This window comes from Polistes dominula, unplaced genomic scaffold (genome assembly GCF_049000335.1).
Source record: "Polistes dominula isolate Pdom_NZ unplaced genomic scaffold, Pdom_raw_medaka contig_79, whole genome shotgun sequence".
NCBI lineage: Eukaryota > Metazoa > Arthropoda > Insecta > Hymenoptera > Vespidae > Polistes > Polistes dominula.
The window spans coordinates 5,861,658-5,882,818 of record NW_028300916.1 but is presented as its reverse complement, the minus strand read 5'-3'; the positions used below and the strand labels follow the sequence as shown (position 1 = coordinate 5,882,818).

The window sequence follows — 21,161 nt, the reverse complement described above, 5'->3', positions numbered from 1 at the left end:
GTGGTGCTGGTGCTGGTGGTGGTGGTGCAAGTAGAGTGGTAGAAGGGGGTTGGAAACCGGCAACCGATGACGTGCCTCAGTATTCATCTAGCATCCTAGTCGCGAACAACCTTTTCGTCGAATCAACCTCGGAGTTCGTGATTATCATCAAAACATTATTTATATTTAATTATTATTTTTCTAACCAATAAGATTTAAATATAAAATAGATCATCATTCTATTTATCTATACGTATTTTAATAGGTAGAATAATTTAATCTAAATATAATTTTAACAGATCTTTTTTTTCTGTGCTTTTGTAACATCGAAAGCTATTTGTTTAATTCGTAAATATTTTTTTATTTAACAATTGTTAATTTTATTCATTTGTGTATTTTATTCTTTTTCTTTTTTTTTCCCTGTACATATGTAATATAAGTTTAATGAATTCTCTTATTCATTTATTTTATTGAAATTAAAATACGTAAACTTGATGGGATTTTTCATGATAATAATTTCAATAAATAGGATGGAAAATTAATAATTGAAATGTGGAATAGAAAATTATTAGGATACTAGGAATCACCACTTTTCTATTTCTTCTTTATTTTCTGAAAAATATTTTTAGAATAGTCCTATAAAAGGTTGAACTTACTGAGCATTGACATTTTCAGCAAGTAAAGTGCAACTCATGATCTCTAAGAAAGTTCGATTCTTCAAAGTTCAGAGTTCAGTTCGAGATCTTCGAGTGCACGATATTTTCCTCGAATGCGAAGTAAGGTGCAGTGTATGTATGTATGTATGCATGTATGTGTATGATTGAAAAGAATGAAAACAGTATAACATAGAGAAAAAGAATAAACGACAAGAATGAAACTATTCGAATTTCGCGCCATTTCTCGATCACTCAATTTGAAAGTAAAATGGGAAAAGAAAACGAAAATTTCATCTATTTAAAATTAAAAAAAAAAAAAAACATTTTTCATATTATATAAAACGAATTTCAATTATATTTTTAAACTATATTTACTATTGTTTTATTTTCCTATCAGCTATGTGTCAGCAAAAAAATTGGCGGGAAAAGTAAAAAGAGCTGGAAAAGTTGAAAAAAAAAATAATAATAATAAAAAAAAGGGAATACTTTAATCTAGTTGAAAAGCCGAGCTTTTGTTCATGGGGAACGCCACGTTGAGAGATTATAAGCTTACTAAAGTGTGAGTGTATACGTAAGTTTTATAGATGTGTGAATGTATGTGTACTCGTGATTGTCTCCTCTACGTACAGTAGGAGTTTCTTTAATTTAGAAGTGAATGTAAACGGTGGTGGAAGGTTCTATAAACTAGCTCAATGTTTAAACCAGAACGCGAGCCTTTATTAAATGTGATTTAATTAACCTTATCGATTCTATTCAACTGTTTACCGTGACGTTAATTTATAATGTTAATTTTACTATAAGTAGAAACGTATTTATACATTTGAAAGCTATGGAAAAACACAACTAATCATTGGAAGGGTTTAAGAATAAAAAAATAATTTTATTTCGTTAGATTTTATTAGAATTTATATTTCAAACTTTTAATATACGCAATTGGTTTAATATACGCAAAAATCATACAAATAATTTATATTTTCTTGCAAAACCATCATTTTTTCATTGGCTTTTTCTATTCTTTTTTTCTTATTAAATAAAACTTTCATTTGATATTTAGTGTTAAAAAAAAATAATGTTCTATTTATTTTTTATTAATATTAAACTGATAAAAAGGTGTACCTATGGAAATATAAAGAAAAGGTAGTTACACGTCATTTAATTGACTTTGTAAAAATTCATTGATACAACTTTCCGACTTTTACAAGCACTTTTTTCTTTCTTTCTTTTATTTTTCTTTTTTTTTCACTTCGCGCTGAACGTTGTTAGCACCTTTTGCACCGAGTCATCGTCAGGAAGGCAGGCAGGCAGGCAGGCAAGCAAGCAAGCAAGAAGCTTCCATTCGACAAACGCGTGAACGTCGAAACTTATTATTCGAATAATTACTTGCTACTACGTCATACTAACGTTCCTTTTCTTTTCTTTTTTTCTTTTTTCTTTTTTATTACTTCCTTATTTCTTTTTTACATTGCTTCCTTCGACTCTTTACTCCTCACCCTTCTCTTTCTCTTTTTCACTTTCGAAGAACAAGGCAAGTACCTGCTTAAGTATTTTGCTAACGAGCAATCCTCGCCTAATGCTAAAAATGTCCATTAAAAAAATTCACGACGTTAATTCGAAGAAAAGTTTTTCAAACTTCTACTCTGTAATATCCTGTATATCATTTTTCTTATTCTTAATCGTTTCTAACAACAAATCGTTAAACAGGAAACGATTCATTTCTTTTTTCTAAAATCGAAGATATAAAAGAACAAAGTATATTAATCAATTAATTATTAATTAAAAGAAACAGGTAAATATCAATTCGATTTGTCATAGTGTAGAAAACGATAATAATATTTTTCTAATCATTTGCACAATTTTACAAAGTAGTTTTCATCTTATTAATCGTTTCTATTGGGTTGGTAACTAAGTCATTATGGATTTTGTTTTACACCTAATTGTTTTTTGATAGCGAAGGTCAGAAATTTTATGAACATGGCATTATGTACTAATAAATTTTATAATTCGTTCGTATAAAATATAAATAAGAAAATAAAAATATAAATAATATAACCGACGGATTATAACGCAGCAGTTAACTTCACGTTAGGTAAATTTGGACATCAGCAAGGACGATTTTCTACGGGACTGCTTGATGATACATAAAACATGATCGCCACGTACGGTCAAGTGCTCGGAAACAGGCAACAGCTGGTGAACACGTACTTCTATATTTATTCGTTACAATGCTTCCAAACGCGTTGTTTCTACCTGCTCACATAAACCTAGGAGTAACGTTTATCAATTTTATTATGGTCATTATAACGTGTGAGAATAAAGTATTTAATTTAATTTTATTTTATTTTATTTTTGTTGTTTACGCTTGCTTTCTCTTCTTTTTTTCTTTTCCATGGAACACACTCGTAATAAAATTTCATTGAATGAATTCATTATTATGAATGAAAAGTAATATTTGATTTAAAAAAGAAGAACAACCACACTTTTTCCTGTCTTCTGTTTTATTTTATGCCGATGTAATACAATTTATTACAATCATACGTTATATGTGTACACATATGTGTATAGAAAGATATAAAAGAAAAATTTATTAGTGATTTTAATTACCTAACATGCACGACAAAGAATCGGCAGATAGTTTTTCTTTTTTCTTAGCTTTCAACCCAACGATATATCGCTTCATTAGCATTGTTCTTCAAAGATAAAGGGACCCAAAGAAACTGACGTATTTCCCCATGTAATATAATTCGTATATCTCACTAATTAATTATCTCACGTTAACGAGCAACCACCACTCTTCATCCTTTCGTCGTTTAGGAATCGACGTAAAAAAAAAAAAAAAAAATTAAACATTTGGAATATACATTTTTAAAGTAAACATTTTTGTTAAAATATTTCACAGATTCGATTTATCAATCGATCAATTGATTTGGAAATATCAATTCGTTTGTAAGTACTCACCCAATAAGAGAAAAACAGGGGAAGGATATGGGTGGGATGAAAAGGTGTGAAGATTGAAGAGGAAAGTTTACGAGACGACATGTTATGTCGGAAATTACGTCATCTCGCGAATTTCCGTTTCTCGAACGTTACTCGTGCGCGAAAAATCCCCATTGACCGTGTATGTGTGTGTGTCGCGTCCTTGGGACTCGCATGAGCAGAAAATCGAGCGTGTTGTGTATTCGTCGTTTACACCCCCTCAATATCAGGAAATTTCTATAATAGAAATTCTACTCGAGAAACGAAATTATTTCGAGAATTGTATTACAAATGACGATTTAATAATTTTTATTTTATTTGTTTATTTATTTTTTATGAAATTAAATGTTAGAAGTATCGTTGGTTTACGGTTTGATTTTCTTTTCTTTTTTGTTTTTTTAAATTATAAATTCGTTCACATAAGTGTTAATATTTTTCCTTCGATCGGTTGATCCTCGATCGTCTTTCGTAAAATTATAAATTAAAATTAATTAGTGTTTGAAAAAAAACGAAAAGAAAAGAAAAGAAAAAAAAGTAAAAGATGAGGGAAGGATCTTTGAATTTCTTGGTATTTTTTGTCTATCTCGATATGAACGCAATTCCGAGAACGAACTTTAACGTTGAAATAATGTCAAGTGGCTTGATTGAAGAGACGACGATGATCGTAGAAAAAGAAAATCAAAAGGAGAAAGAAAATAAAGAAAGAGAGGGAACATTCCAACGCTTTTCTATTTCAATCGTTGCTTTTTCCAAAGCAAAGACGTTTCATCCTAAGCGAGTATATATATCTGTACCTTTACATGCACATGCACTTGTATTAGCACCTTGACGAGGTCAACGTTAAGAGTTCAATCTCTGATCTTATTCACGGTTCCTTGATCTTTTTTTTCCAAAACAAGAAACATCCGAGAAAGTAAAAGAACAGAAAGTAAAAAGAAGAAGAAAAAAAAATAAGAAATTATTTTTAATGATTTACGTGCTCATTTAATTGCAGTAGCTACAGAATAAATTACGTGACTCTAGGTGAACAAGAAAAAAGGTAAAACGTGTTTCAAGATTTGGAGAAACGAATAATCATTACACGAGTTTAAATTTTATTTTTATTCGTCCTATTTTTTAACGAACATTCCATGTCATTCTTTTAAATAAAAATAAAAAAAGAAACATATTATAATTGGAACAATAATAGATAATTATTGTTAGTTGTATTTTTAAATTAATATTATAACTAATTATCATAGTTGTAGAGCATAGTTGAAGATTTTAAAACAGAAAATAGAAAAAGAATTTTGTTAGTTAAAGCTCACAACTTGTACAAACACACCACTTAAATTATATAATAAAATAATAAAATAATTCTAATAAATAATTGGAAAAACAATTTGTATACCAAGCCGCCAGATTCTTGTACAAAATTGTTGTCTTTCTCTTTCTATTTCTTATCGGTCCACTTGTGTAGAAAAAGAAAAAAGAAAAAAATTGGGGAAAGGTGAATGGTAGTATCAAAGGGCAAAGTTTCAGTAGATTCGATAAAAGAAACTAATCGTTGATCGAAGAGGAGGAACCTGTCTTTCGCATCCGAACATTTTCGATTCTTCTGACAGTTTCGTTTCAACCAAACCCTTCTCTACCTTTTATCGTGTCTTTCTTTTCCTCTTTAAGAAGACCTCGGCGTCTTGATCGTTTTGTCCTCCTTTAAAAGTTCATATGTAACTCACGAACATAGTTCCGATAGTTCTTATTTTATCGTTTCGTTTCTTCCTATCATAACTAACCTAACATAAAACTTTCCAAGAATTCTCTAACTATATATTTTTGATTTATTTTCTTAAAATTAAACTTATATTAATAAATCATAATTGGGTAATTAATTAATAATATTAGAATTAACGAGAGAGTGATATCGTGATAACAAATACCACAAAATACGCTCAACGTGACAACAATTTATAGGATACACACCTGACATATTTGCAAATTATAAACATAAATGAGAATTATTTCAAATGACACCTGTCGACTAATTGTGCATCAAGCAAAATAAAATTAAAAAATACGATAAATTAGGAATACCTGTAATTAAACTTATCGATCAAAGTATTGTTTTAAAGAAAGAGGTTTGAGAATAAAAAAAAAAAAAAACAGGGTAAAAAGAAACAATTAATAGACAGAAATCTTCAACGATAATCGATACATGCTATTTCCTCATTTCAAATAGGGTTTTAGATGCGATCTTGCAAATCAAAATTTCCTAATTCGAATTCTATCTAGATTATCACATAGACTCGGAGTGTCGATAATTTCCGGCGTTTGGTCGAAGCCCAATCGCATTCGATTACGATTGAATCTTCCTTCCTATCTGACTTCAAAGATTTCATTTTCAATCGTGCATTGATTGCAATTGAAATATTTCTTCTTCTCAATTATAGGAAATATCTCATTGGATAGTAAAAGATTATATTTTTATTGAAGTGAAAACTTCTTTTGAATGGGTGCGATTTGAAAAAATGTAACGGAGCGGTGGGAAGCGATGAAACGGCCGCGATACTAAATAAGATGAGAATACAATTATCTTACAGCAGATATTTTGTATTCGTCTCATTCTCTCGAAACTTAGTTTTTTGAAGATTTCACTTTTAACACGAGTGATCTGCACACATGTTTCTTCTTTTTTTTTTTTTTATCTTAATCTTTGTCATGACAAAATTATTTTTCCCTTCCAATTCTTAAATACAAATCAATATGAAACAATTTCATTTAAGATTTATTTCTTTCTGCACTTTTATGTGAAATTAAAAAAATGCCACAATTTTAATACGAGACATTAAAACCAGAAAAATTCAATAACAATCGCCAGAGAACAAACTAGATAAATAATTATAGTGTAAAGGATTACATTTATTCATTTAATATTTTATTAAAAGATGAATACGCGCGCGAATATTTTAAGTTGATTAATAATATAATTAATAATATTCTGGTTTCAAAAATACAACTTATCTGGCTAGTCTCATTTTTCATCGATTTTATTTGAGTAAATAAATGGAAAAATAATTGAGGGAGAAGAGGGGGAAAAAGAAAAGAAATATTTGTATTCTATTCGAAGACGTCAGTTCTTCTGAGTTTGAATTGAAACTTTTTCTTTTTTTTTTTATCGCATACGTAGAGTCGGTGAATCTTGGGGATTTTCTTCCGAGTCACTCGAGAGAAAGAGATAAGAAAATGAAAAAAGAAAAAGTATAAAGAATTGGAACAAAAAGTGGATTCAAAAAAGAGGAAATAAAGTTTATTGGTTGAGATGATGACGCAGAAAACGACGTGCTAAGCCATGAATAAGTGTTAAATTTAGTGTGCAAAAAACTTCAGAAAAAAGAAAATATTTCTTGTCTCGACAAATAATAATATTAATAATAATAAAAATAATAATAAAAAGATTAATAATAAGTGTGTGTCTGTGCGTGGAACGCGGTATTTGTGTATTCGTACGTGTGATATGGTAATGGTGGTGGTTATAGTCAGAGGCACACGATGCAGCTGATGATCTTGAACTCCCTGTTGATGTTCGACCTTGTCTTCCTATTTTTCTTATTCCTTATTGGAGTATCTTGTTTCGTATATTATTTACCAGGCACACGGCCACCACCTTTCGCACCTCACGAAATCATCACGGCGAGAACGCCGCCGCGTTACGATTCACCCATCGACAATGTTTAAGGTTTGTAAAACACATCCTCTCTTTATAAAATTAATAAATAATTGTATTTAAACATTTACAAATATTCAGAATAACAACATAAGTCTACATATTATTTAATTTTATCTTTGTATATAAAAATTCAGTGTCACAGTTCCAATACATTTGGAAATTACTGAACAATAACAATTTTACAGTAACAATAAATTGTTTTTGTTGTTAACTTGTGTAAGTCTTCATAAAGAAGCGTACATAAAGTATTTGTAATTAAATTTGTATGCTTGCGTGCTTGAATAATAATAATAATAATAAGAAAACAAAATATGGACTACACGCGATACGAGAGAGTGTACTTTACTTACAATTGCATACAGATTTGATTTTTTTTTCTTTTTTTTTGGGGGGGGGGAAAATCCTTTCCGTTTGAAGTCGACGATTTATTGTAGTTGAAAAATACGCTTAGAAGATCGCACACACAAACACAAATACTTCCACAAAAGGGAACACGTATATGTATATATATATGTAAAATACATACGTCGAAGGAATAAGAGGGAACAAACGTCGACAAATTTTCATGTTTTTTTCCTCTCACTTAAAAAAAAAGGTACAAAAAAAAAGGGAAAGAAAAAAGTTTGAAAAAAAAGGAATCGTTATGATGAAAGTTATATGTACTACGATATAAGCGTGGCTATTGTATACGCGTGTGTGTGTGTTTGTGTATGTTTGTAACGTGAATGTAAGTGTACGTGAATTCTTCTGAACGTTACAAACTGCTACGGCTCGTTGAACAAGGAAGGTCGGATTGAAATTTCTCTTTTTGTCAGCCAAAGGCACACGGTGTTGTATATAAATCGAGGGCACGTTTAAGTATACGTATCTTTTTGTAACATATGTGGGGGTGTGTGTGTGTGTGTGTGAGTGTGGGTAGCTGATAGCGTCTAACAAATTTAATATGCACACCCTGCCCTCCGATAGTACCGTTTTAAAGGTCCAACTTTCAAGTCTTCATAGATATTGGTAAAATATCTCTCTCTCTCTCTCTAAGTATATGCGTATTATTATAATACATATATAATCGTATATATATATGATCATACACACATGTGTGTGTCTATATACTTATCCTCACTTTCTTTACAATGGACAGAAGAACGTTCCAAAGGGAATATTCGATCGACCTAAAAACGGAAAATCGGATTTAGATATGTCCCATATCGGTTAGAATAATCAAATATACGAATATTATTATTATTAATTATTAATAATTTATATTATTAATATGTATCTTCATTCAGAATAGAATATATCTTTTAATTACAAGGATCATATTTTGTTTCTTATTCGCTTACGTTCAATTACGATTATGGGATTTTGAAAAAAAAAATATAGGAGAATAAAAGTCAATGACTACACCGGCTGGTGACTATTATTCATTAGATCGTAAAGAAAGAAAGAAAGAAAGGGGGAAAAAAAGAGAGAGAGAAAATTGTGACTATTGTAAAATCATTATCCCCTATTTCAATCGAATCTTACGTTCTATGCGATTTCGTTAAATTAAGTATAATTCGTGAGAATACCGAGAACTAATCGGTCCTTTTATTTAATTCTACTAATTTTTTAACTTTGATGGATTAATCCGTTTCTATCTCTATCTCTCTTTCTCTTTCTCTCTCTTTTTCATTTGCTCTAATTTCTTTACAGTTAGTTTAATTATTGAAATTTAATGCAATTATTTATATTATAAAATAAATTTTACATAAATTGATTGAGTTACATCAGAATTATTATCATAATTATAAGCACAATTATCGTACGTTCACGTAATCGATATTTTCATTATATTTCTTATGTATAAATAATAATTTTCTTTCTATTTTCTCTTCTGTTACTACTTTATATTAACAGGTATATCTTCAAACGTATTGCAAAATGATAATTAATGACAAATGATTAAAAAGTCATGAAATAATAACGAATTGATTGCGTCAAATGACAAAATAATAATTATCAATGAGAAATCGTCCGTGTCCGTTCCATTTTCGTGGTACAAACGGAATTCATCATGATTTTAGCGACTCGTGGGTGGGTGTACAGGAAGAGGAGGAGATGGAGGAGGAGGAAGAGGAAGGGGTTGGTAGATCACGTTTAATTTTACTGAGTTGAATGCCGTGAAAACGGCCGATCGATTCTAATCGAGTTTGATGTTGGCTACGTCAGATAACTCGATGAGAGGGTTACGTTTCATTGGATGAACGTTTGACGTTTTTACTAATTCTAGAAATAAAAAGTTGAGAAACACTGTCTGTGATTATGCTCCATTTTTTTTTTTTTAATGTAAATTCAAAATTAACGTTTTTTCTTTTAAAATGTAATTAACTGAAACGTTAATTAACATAGGATTAGCAAATTCCTAAGACGAAATAATCTTTCGAAGATTCTTGGGGAGAGTATATTCGAGTCGAGGATCGAAAGTTTGAAGAAAGTTTTATCTCGATGAGAGAGTAGCAATCCAAGCAGGACCGTATTTATTATAAGGTGTATTAAGTGCAAACTTGAACTTCGATTTTTATGAAACAACATTGTTAAACTGTACTTTCTCGTAAGAAAACAAGAAAATAATAATTTAACAAATAGCTTAGTATATTTAGAAAATGTTGATTTTAAAAATGTGTATTAACTGTTCTACAAATATTAATTTATTTAATATAGATCGAAAATATAAAAGTACAACAATAAAATCATTGTTTGCATCAGTATCGATCTGAGTTACAAACACGTGTAGAAACGTGTCACATAGCCCATTGAGAAACAAGCAAATGCAAACAAGTCGAAGGCGTACATATTGGAGGTGTATCGAGAGAGTACCATGTTTATTTTCCTCGTTCCTTTGTTCGACAGAGGCCGACTTTGCTTTACTTTATGTAGTACTTATGTATATACTCCTACAAGAACGGAAAAAGGAACGAGGAACCCTTTTCAAGGCGCACATTCCTTTGATATTTTAAATGGTAAACTTACTCAACCCCAAAAAACGATCTGCATTACAGAGTGAGAATAATTCAAAAGGTTATTCAGTATAAAAGATTTGTTTATAGGTAAATCTAGTTAACGTTATTATTATATTTATATCATTAAATAGGGTGAGATAAAAAATATAATAATAATAATAAATCACCTGTGATTTCCTGGGATGAAAGTAAGTGGTAGTAGTCCCAGTTTGTTGCAAGAGACGACTAAAAGGAAGAACCAAATATTATTATTAATAATATAGGTGTTATATTTAATATAAATAAGAATCTTTTTTTAACACTCTTATAAAAATAATTATGAAACAAATTAGTTACAAGAAAACAATGTTGTCTAAATTTTAGAATGCAAACAGACGTCAGTGGAGGTGCAGGAGTAGTTGCTGGGGATGTTCTTGCTTTGCGAGGTACAGGACTCGCCGCTGCGGAAACGTGGGCTCTCCTTTGTCAGGCTGCCCAGGCCCTCCAGGATCTCTTCCTCTCGAGTAAGTTATTAAAAAGACATTTTGTCCACTGGTAATATTTATTTCATTTTAATCAACGTCTCTCGTCCAATTTGTTTCTTAATGTATATCAACTTAAATGAAAACTATTATATCAATTACATTAGCCGTGTAACAGATTATTTAAATGTTAATAATTTAATTGACTTAATCTACAAAATATAAAAATTATGAATTATGGTAGGTAAAGTTTGATAATAAAAGTAAAATTTTTGTATCTTAAAATAAAAAAAAAGTATATTCCGGTACCGGGAATCGAACCCGAGCCTCCTGGGTGAAAGCCAGGTATCCTAGCCACTAGACCATACCGGATTATGGAAGATATTTGGAGAAATAACTTCAAAATAAAATTTGTACTCTCTGAGTTATAATATAATTTTATTTATTATATTATGTGTTATTTTTATTAACAATAACTTTATTTAAATAACAATATTTTTTCTTATTATAATACATTTGTACTTATTCTAGATGAAATGATAGGGAAGAATCGATTGTAATATATTTAATCGTATACCAAAATCAAATGATTTTTCGCTATAATATTTCTTATATCTTTGAAGTCATGGATCAAGCAGGAACCAATAAATTTATTCTTCCCTAGAGAAAGTAAACAGAGCAAAGATGATCCGTTCCCAAATCTCAGCAGCTTAGCTAGTGATATATGTATATATAGATTTATGTACAGAGTGAGCCATAAGTTTCTAGGATATGTTCTAAATCAATTACTATTTTTCAGCTTATAAATCTGCAAATGAAAAAATTTCTTTAAAAGGAAATAATTAATAGTTTAAATAATTTAAAATTGTCCAAGAATATTTTATCAACAATTAATAGAATTTTCAGTATTTATTATCCAAAGAAATACCCCAAGTATTTTTTATTCAAACTTATTTACCAGTCTAAGAATACTGTATTATTGTAGGATCGTATTTCAGTTGGATTTATATAATAGTATTGTAAATTTTGATTAGTGCTGGAATAGTATAATACAGTATTGTATTGGGTTGACCTAAATTTTCATTAAACAATATTAAAATAAATAACATAATAATAAAAATATCTATACCATTTATATTTGTAAACCCAATAGAATATTGCTGGTATTTATTCGTTTCTTTTCAAACTTTTTACGTCACAATTAAATGAAATCTGTACTTATAATAAGCATTTAAAAAAAATAAATAAATAAATAAAAACAAAAAAAGAAAGTCGATTAGTCGTCACACATATTCAACTTAAAATCCCGTCGACCATTTGAATACAATTCTCGCTCTTTTGTGCAACCAGAACGGCAAATGGTGGAGGTACGTGCTAAATAAACTATGGAAAAAAATAAAAGAAAATGAAAGGACATCGAGCTTTCTCCTCGGCATTTTCAACTCTTTTCAATTCCATGTTCTTTTAGATAGAAAAAGAGAGAGAGAGAGAGAAAAAAAAGAAAAATCTTCTTTAATTATTCGGTCTCCACGTTGGAAAACGATATTTACGGTCCTATCACATTTTTACACTTCAGCCTTTTTCCATTCATATTCTTGAACCGTAAAATAAAACTTTTCCTCTTCTTCTCTTCCTCCTCCTCCTCCTCCTCCTCCTTCTCTTTCTTTACCTTGATTAAATTAGACGAGCCATTTTCTTGCGATAACAAGCGATCGAGTCGTACTTGGGAAATTATGTACGCTTCATAAAGTAAACCTCATTCTCTTTCCCTTTCTCATCCCTTCACCACCCATCCCTTTTCTCTGTGATATAACAGCACATATCGAGAACATTTTTCTTGGTAGTTTAAGACAACTTTATTTTTTCTTCCCTTTTAACTTATTGTTAGTAAAAAAAAAAGTGAATATAAATTCACAATTAATGAATAAACTTTACAAGAAAAGTTATGTGATTTTGTTTTAGTTTTTATTTAGAATGTTATAATAATATGTAAAAAATGGTAGGTAAAGTTTAGGTAGGTTAAGATTAGTTTAAAAATAATATATTTTTACGAAGGAAAAAAAAGAAATATTCCGGTACCGGGAATCGAACCCGAGCCTCCTGGGTGAGAGCCAGGTATCCTAGCCACTAGACCATACCGGATTTGTTATCTGCCTTACTAAGTTTATGGTAACTTGCCTCTTAAATTCACGTGAATTCTAATAGTTTATTGTTTTATTAATTGAATAATAATAATTCTTGTAATTTATTTTATTCATTTATTAAATATTATAAATTCAAACATTACTTATTTACAAATTTAATAAAATATTATTCTCATAGTGTTCCATTGTATTAATTATTTGAATATAAAATTTTATTGAAGTTTACAACTCTAATTTTTAATGTTTTTTTTTGTTGTTGTAAATTTATTTCATATAATTGAAATTCCTTACGTGCATTAGAGTATTACCATAATTTAGCATAAATGATAATAAACGTGTGATATAAGTAAAATATTCAGGAAGTCACGTAGGTCAAATCGCACTCCCGAGTTGAGATCGTTCTTGACAGGCGTACGAATAAACAGACGTGTTTACAATGTCGACAATCTTGCCCAGGATGGACCCTGAAATTGCTGAGAGGTATCCTGCATACGAATGCGATGCCGCTGTCCGCATAACACGAACCACGAATGTCATAATAAGAGATACCACAGAGAGAGAGAGAGAGATACAGGGAGCGAATTCGAACGGATCATGACTCGATTCAAATGCCAAGGATTTGTCCTTGATGTGGTTTACTCCATTAAACTATCATCTTCGTGTACGTCACAGACAGTTTAAGAATTAGAAATTCAATATTTAATGTTTAAATTTCAAATTAAACACCTGTTTTTTTTTTATTACCTAGGAGACTGTTTTGTAATTAAATTAATTAGAAAATAATTATTACAAGTAGCCCTCTTTCTTATAACAAGGTAGAAATTATCAAATAATATATCATAGTACTTTAGTAAAGTTATTTTGACTATACAGTGAACAATTATATAAAAATTAATACAAATAATACAAAGTAATTAACCATAATTCAACATAGAATAAAATTTCAACTTACAATCAGTTGTAGTATAATTATAAACTATCTTAAAACACAGTTTTTACATTAAAAAAAAAACACGAAACGAATTACTTTTGAAATTTTTCATAATGCAATACGAATTCAAAGTGCAATAAGAGTTATTTTGTTTTTCTTTTTTTTACACAGACGTAAAACTCTGAGTCATTATTTATGGTAGAATAGAATAAGAGAATATTGAAATAGCATGTGTAGAAAAGGACAATCTTGTGGTTGGGTTAAAAGACTGATTGCGTGTGTCCCTTTGAAGGGAACCCGGAAAATACACGTGTAAACGTGCTTTAAGTTGCGTGAAAGAGAAAGACAGAAATAGAGAGAAGGTACAGAATTGTCGTGTAAAGCTTCGAAATCGTGCTAATAACACGAGGATATATTTATACGGCAGACTGCTAAGTTTGAACATGCTCGTTTACAAAGTACATCCTCTCTCTCTCTCTCTCTCTCTCTGTCTTTCCCTTTCTCTTTCCTTCCCCTCTTTCTCACTTTCTCTCTCTCTCTCTCTCTTTTCCAACACACACACATACACACATATCCTTTTGATGTGTCTGATAAGTATTACGCGTGGTCCGCAAACAGATACGAGGATTGCTCGAATATCCACGTGGAGTGTGAATGAGAAATTCAACTCTTGGAATGTTTAAAAAAGGGCTGCACTAATCCCTACATATGAACCATGATTTCTTTCACTGTCCTATGTATAAATATGTGTGTCTTTTTGTATTTTTCCTATAGAAATGACTTTCTAATTTCTTTTTATTACATCGTCTATATTTTTGAGAGTTGTGTTTTTTAAGATCATCATTAGAAAATAGAAATGATACTCGATAAAATGTAATTCAGTATGATTTTTATTATACAATTTAATGACTCAATTGGAAACAATGTAATAATAATAATAATAATAAAATAATAGATTAATAAAATCTATGATGAATATGTGTAATAATCGTTAAACTTTGATTGCAACGTAGATCATTTTTCTTGTCGATATTTTAATTCAAAAAAGAAATAAATAAAAGTTATGGTTCTATGTAAAAAATTCCCTTTATCGAATCTATCCGATCTAATTGATCGGAACCAACCACCGATATTCAATTTAGGCAGTAGAAAAGCAACTTCAAAGCAACGACTAATTACTTGCCAAACCACTTAGACTATTCGTGGTAACTTTCTAATACTCAAAGCATTATAATCATTATTTATGTTTAAAAATTTCGTAATCCCAAAAAAAAAGAAAAATATAATATTATATTGTATTATAATTATATAATTAATATTTTATTATATATATATATATATATATATATACACGTTAATAGAAATATAATATTTCCATTTACGATTATTTCTTTGTGTTTTCTTTTTTGTGTGTCCGTAACACGTGTTTGCGTTTAGGATAGCAAGGTAATGTTGGTAAGGTTGGTAATAACGTATGATGAAAGAAACGTGATGAGAAATAATTATTAAAGAGAGAAATCATCCTACCGGAAGAACGCACATATATGCCTTTCCATTTCCGTCGCGTTTATTATTATTATTATTACGTATCGTATCGTGATAAAATTTAATTTTAACCTCTTCTTTTTCTCTTTTTTTTTTTTTTTTTTTAACGCGAAGAGGTATTTACAGAAAGTTATTATTGCTTTACGTAGGGAAAACTTTTTTAATATCGATCAATCGATATTATCCTGTCATCTGTACAATTTATTTTTTTTTCTACTTTTGCAGAAACACTTTTTCTCTTTTTTTTTTTATAATTTAAATATTTACATTAAATTCATAGGAAAAGAACAAAATTTACTCGTTAACAAACACAATTCTACATAATAAAGATGAAAATGCAAATAAATAATTCACATTCGTATTTTTCATTTTTCATTATAATAGTAAATATAAAATCAGAGATTTCAAAAAAAATATCAATTAAAATTTAATATAATATTCGCGATAACGTTTTTAATATTATCTTGTTATGTACAAAATTTGTTTGCTAAAGAAATTGGCTTTTTTTCTTTCTTTTTTATACAAACGTAATAAAAAATTACTTGTTTTATGTGATACCATCAAACAGATAAAACACGTAAATGATTCTGTAAAGTAATAAAAAAAAAAAACTATTTTTCTAATAACAATAATAATAACTTTCGAAATTCGATTGTAAAAATTATCGAATGGAATTCCAAGCTCGCTATGTTGAAAATTCGATTAGGAACTAGCCTAACAGAGACAGAAATAGATAGATCAAGATAGAATGATAGGAAAATGGAAAGAGAAAAATAGAAGGGGGGTTCATAAATTCGTCTACTCTTTCTTTCCAAGAGAACCATCAACCTCTTTCAAACATTTTCTCTCTTTCCTTCTCTTGTACCCTTTCACCCTTCAACGTAGGCCCTACCAGTTCCATCTCGACCATTAATTACGCGGAGATGCAGCCCCCGAGACTACCGCAATGCACTCGAAATCTCCTTTCGCATTAACGACCACTCGTTTCATCCCTCTCTTTCTCTTTTACTTTCTTTTTACCTCAGGTTCAACAATTTCTTGCCCTGTAGATCATAAATTCTCCAACATTTTATATTCTGATGTTACTACCCTTTCCTTATCACGTAAAATATATCAAAAACTCATAAAAAAAAGGAAATTTTCTTTTAAATTATATTCAAAAAGTTATCAGGTGTGAGAATTTCGATGAAAAATTATACTCCTAATTTTTACTATTCTTTCGTTTTTAAAACGATGAGAGTTTTATTCGTGTAACCCTTCGGTTACATCGATTATATTAATGAGAGTGATAGTGATAACGTTGATGGTATTAACGGTGATTTACAAAGTAGCTGTGTAGGATGGAATTTTTGGGTTGGTAGCTGCTGCGACGAAAGTTATGCGAATCGCACCGACTCCTGGAATTTCAGTTATTTTCGATTATTCCCGCGGTTATGTAAAATTGAAATTCCACGAGGGGTTTGTATAAGAGAAGCATAAGTCCATTGTAATACAAGTTACAAATCTTTGGACTTTCGGACGAATCAAAAGACAATAAGATTGTACGATTTTAACCAGGAATTTAAAAAACTGTCGTGTAGCGTTTGGTTCTTACAGTAACAGTAAAAGAAAATCTGAGAATATATTTATAAGAAACAAATTCGAAATAAATTCATTATTTTCAAATGTACAGATATTTATATATACATATATATATTTTATTTTATTTATTTATTTTTTATTGATTTTTATTTTTTAAATTATTTTTTTTCAATACTATTAGAATTGAATGCAATAAACAGCAGTAATAAAGTGTTATTTTCAAGATGGTTATCAAACAACCATCTGATTTTTGTTGACTCCCTCTATTTCTTAGGACACTTCGCAAGAGTTGGAAAAGTCTTTTTCTACTTCGGTCGTTTCGAATAAATTTTCTATGCCTGCGAAAGACGACGTCGACGACAACTAAGGACAACGAAGACAACGACGACAACAAAACGAGGTTACTGCTGGTGGTAGTGGTGTCTGCTTTTTCGACGTTATTCACGACCTACTCGAGAATCCGACTCGATTTCTCACCTACTTGGTCTTTTTTCTTTTTTTTTGTTTCCTTTTTTTCTTATTCCTTCTACCATATCTTTCACCCACCTCCAACAAATCTCTTCTTTTTCTTTTATATTCTACAAAAAGTATCGAGATTTTTTCTCTCTCTCTTTCTCTTTCTCTTTCTCTTTCTCTTTCTCTTTCAGTATACTCGCGTAGAAAAACTTTCCAAATAGCCTAAGTTTTCTTACTATTGCGATAAGAAAGTATGTGTGTTTAGAAACAGTTTTTCTTTCTTATATGTTTTTCTTATTCATTCTTTTTCTTTCTCTTTAGTTTAGTTTAGTTTAAACAATCTTTTACAATGTTCTAACAATAAGCGATTGAGTAAATGTATTGGATAAACGTGAAGTTTAATGAAGCAAAAATGGAAGCTAATTTTATCAATGATTAATAATCAATGGATCCTATATTTAGAAAGTGGTGTAAGTCCATTTGCAGCCCGTAAATATATATTAGCTTAGTCAAATTTGCCTAAAACAAATTTATATAACAAAATGACATATTGATAAATCAGTAGAAACATTGCCAGACTTCATATAATTTGCCTAATCTTTTTAATTAACATATATGCTAACCTTTTATTTTCTCGAGACATGAGAAAGTGGACTTACACCACTTACTATTGAATGGTTTCGCAAATCGGGTTAAAAATTTTTGAATTTATAATAAAATACCAATATCTATAGATATCTATTTTTTACTCGGTCCAATTAGGTTTCAGATTTGATGGATGAGAATCTCCTTTATAAATGAGTAAATGAAAAAAAAAAAAAAAAGAAAAAGAAAAAAATGTCTTTCTTAATTAAAAAATGGAAAAGAAGATAATAATATATAATGTAAGTAGTACGATGCTAGGAGTTTCTACCGCAGTACTCGAAGAAAAAGGAAAGTAGGATTAATGTTGGATGTAGTTGTATTGTAAGAATTAAGGACATTTGCAGGAGAAACGGGTGATCCATCATCGACTGCAAACGTGGCCGACATTTTCTAAATTGACGACCGAGATATAAAAATTGTTTTATTGGAATACACCATTTGTTTTTTTTTTTTTTTTTTTTTAAATAATTGTAAAAATGTAATCATTCATATATAAATCATTTAAATAATATACAAGTTGATTCATAAAACAAACATGGTTGACATTTTCTAAAATGACAATTGGAATGTATATAAAACGATTTAAATATATAAAATTTAATATAATTAAAGATAATTTTTATTTTAGTTATTAAGTTTTAAATAGATGGTGCAGTATTACAATTCAATTATTTCGATATATTTATAACATAACTAACGTTACTTTTTATATTTTTTCTAGTACTATTATTTTATGTATTGTGGTACTATTTTGTGTGTGTTGTTATTTATATTATATTTATATATATATTAAAAATTTCATATTGTTTTATGCTTAATTTAAATTCTCAAAAATTACGAGTGAATATAAATTTGACTGCATTAAATAGTTTAAAATCATACAGAATGGCTTATACATTATTTATTAAAATATAATATTTATTTTAAAAGAGCAAAAGAAATAGATTCGGAATTGTATCTCGTGTCAAGATGGTTTACCGACCATAAAGCTGTTAATGGCTCTGACACACACGGATTAACGTTTGCAATGCTCATGGAATTTACGACGATTTTCTCGTCAACCGGTACTCTTCTCTCATTCCTCTTTTTCTCACACACATCTACACATATACACATAGATATGTCTTATTTAATAGAGACTTTGCTAGGATTCAAGCGTAATCCAAAATGAGTTTCCGAAACGTCAAGCTCAATTCAAACATCTTTTAATATTTTTCTTTCTTTTCCTTCATGATTTTTTCTGGAAATATAAATCAAGTGAAAAGATTTTTCCAATATATATTTCTATTTCTTTTTTCATATTTTCTAGACTTTTATAAACAACGTTATCTCAAAAGGAAAGGAAACGAAAGGAGAGAGAGAGAGAGAGATAACGAAATAGGCGTAGAAAATGCGATTACTGATAGAAATTGGCGAGAATAGAGAAACTCGTTTTCACCATTTCAATTTCCTTTATCGTATTTCTCCAAGTCATTTGCTTATTGCATTAACAATATAATACAGAAAGTATATTTTATACAAAATATCAAGTATAATTAGAATAAATGGATGATGATAAATATTGAAGATATTGTACCATAAGATGGGAGAATTTTAACGATGTGTTAAAATATATTTCATACAAATAAAACACAAAAAATAAAAAGAGAAAAAAATAATAAATGAAAGATAAAAATTAATGAGATTGTGTTGTATATCTATAAGATAATAGAACCGTAAATATATCTATATATATAGAGTCGACGACGAGAACAGAGATAATAAATGATTGGAGGAGATTGTAGGCCACAGGCTAGCGATAAATAAAAGCTGTAATTTGCAGGAAATCCCTTAAACGTCTCGGGAAAATTTTACTGGCACACCTGCGACGAGACGACCACGACGAAGACGAGGACCAGAACGATGTTGAAGCAACTTTGTTGCCACTGCTTTTCTCTCTTTCAATTTCTTCTTTAATCGACCGAAGGGAAAAAGGAAAAGGGGGAAGGGTTAGGGTTTCAGTTGAAGTTGAGGTTGGGGTTGGGATTGGGGTTGGGGTTGTATAGCCTTTTTGTGGAAATTAATCGTAGCTTGTAGATCATTTTCCAAGGAACTCCAAACGATTGAAGAAGTTTGATTATTATCGTTTATTCAATTTATTCCTTTAGATTTTTAGTTTTTACTTATCGTTTATAATTAATAAGCAAATCTTTATATTAAATAAAATTTTACTGCAATCCAAATGTACTACGTATATTTGTATTATTTAGAAAAGGCAGAATGTAAATCGAAATATTTTTTTTGTTTATAAGTTTACAGTAAAAATTGTTGAGAAAGTAAATTCGTTGACCGTAGGATATTTGTTATATTCTGTTGTAGACGGTGGGGTGGTGGGTGGTTCACGAGCGGGCCCGGTCGTCACTCCGCATACTTTGGAGTTGACGCCACGTGGTAGAGTTTTCCTGCAACTTGCACCTCCGGAAACTGCACGAGCATATCTACCACCGGAATATCGACCCGGCCGTGTGTATTCGGATACGGAATCAGAAAAGGTACGTACGTCTTATTTAAATTGTCTTTCTTTTTGTCCAGTTATTTTATTTTAAAAACCTTATGTCATAGGACAGGTACAACGAAATCAGAACATATTGTTTTGATCGCGCATCTCTTCTCTATTTTTTTTTCTTTCATCGAATACCAATTCGCAATGATTTAAATTTTGCCTCTCTCTTACTTTTTTTCTTTCCGTAGTTCGTAAAGAAAAGAAAATTCCTTCAACTTCAAATAAATTATTCACGAATCTTAAAATGTTTCTTTTTTTTTTTATGTATCATTCGATCCTGATCATTTCTCGTTTTCATTATCAAAGAAAGAAAATCCATTTTTTGATTCCCTTGATGAAACGATTTTCGCATGGAATTATAAAACCGGGTGCACACATTTACCCTTACACGAAACGTGTAAACAACGTTTCAGAGGTGTCGTTGATAATTAATATTTGTTTACACGTGAATGGACTCTATCTACGCACACACACATACATACATACATACATATATAAACGTGTGTGTACACAGGCCGAATGAACAACGTTCTTTTTCACAGA

General features: G+C 29.8%; 1 protein-coding gene and 2 non-coding genes across 3 annotated transcripts in view; 1 reads left to right on the top strand and 2 right to left on the bottom strand.

Annotated features, from left to right (window-relative positions):
* The first annotated feature begins 79 nt into the window (after positions 1 to 79).
* The window catches only part of LOC107067064 (uncharacterized), a 36,986-nt gene continuing 15,904 nt past the window's right edge, over positions 80 to 21,161 (top strand). Inside the window, 4 exon segments of the mRNA XM_089170770.1 lie at positions 80 to 244; positions 6,775 to 7,323; positions 10,677 to 10,816; positions 20,435 to 20,607. Coding sequence (XP_089026896.1) covers positions 10,678 to 10,816; positions 20,435 to 20,607 — 312 coding nt within the window. The 5' untranslated portion in view covers positions 80 to 244; positions 6,775 to 7,323; position 10,677.
* TRNAE-UUC (transfer RNA glutamic acid (anticodon UUC)) lies at positions 11,075 to 11,146 on the bottom strand. The gene has a single exon. It is a non-coding gene; the product is annotated as a tRNA-Glu (tRNA).
* Positions 12,845 to 12,916, bottom strand: TRNAE-CUC (transfer RNA glutamic acid (anticodon CUC)). The gene has a single exon. It is a non-coding gene; the product is annotated as a tRNA-Glu (tRNA).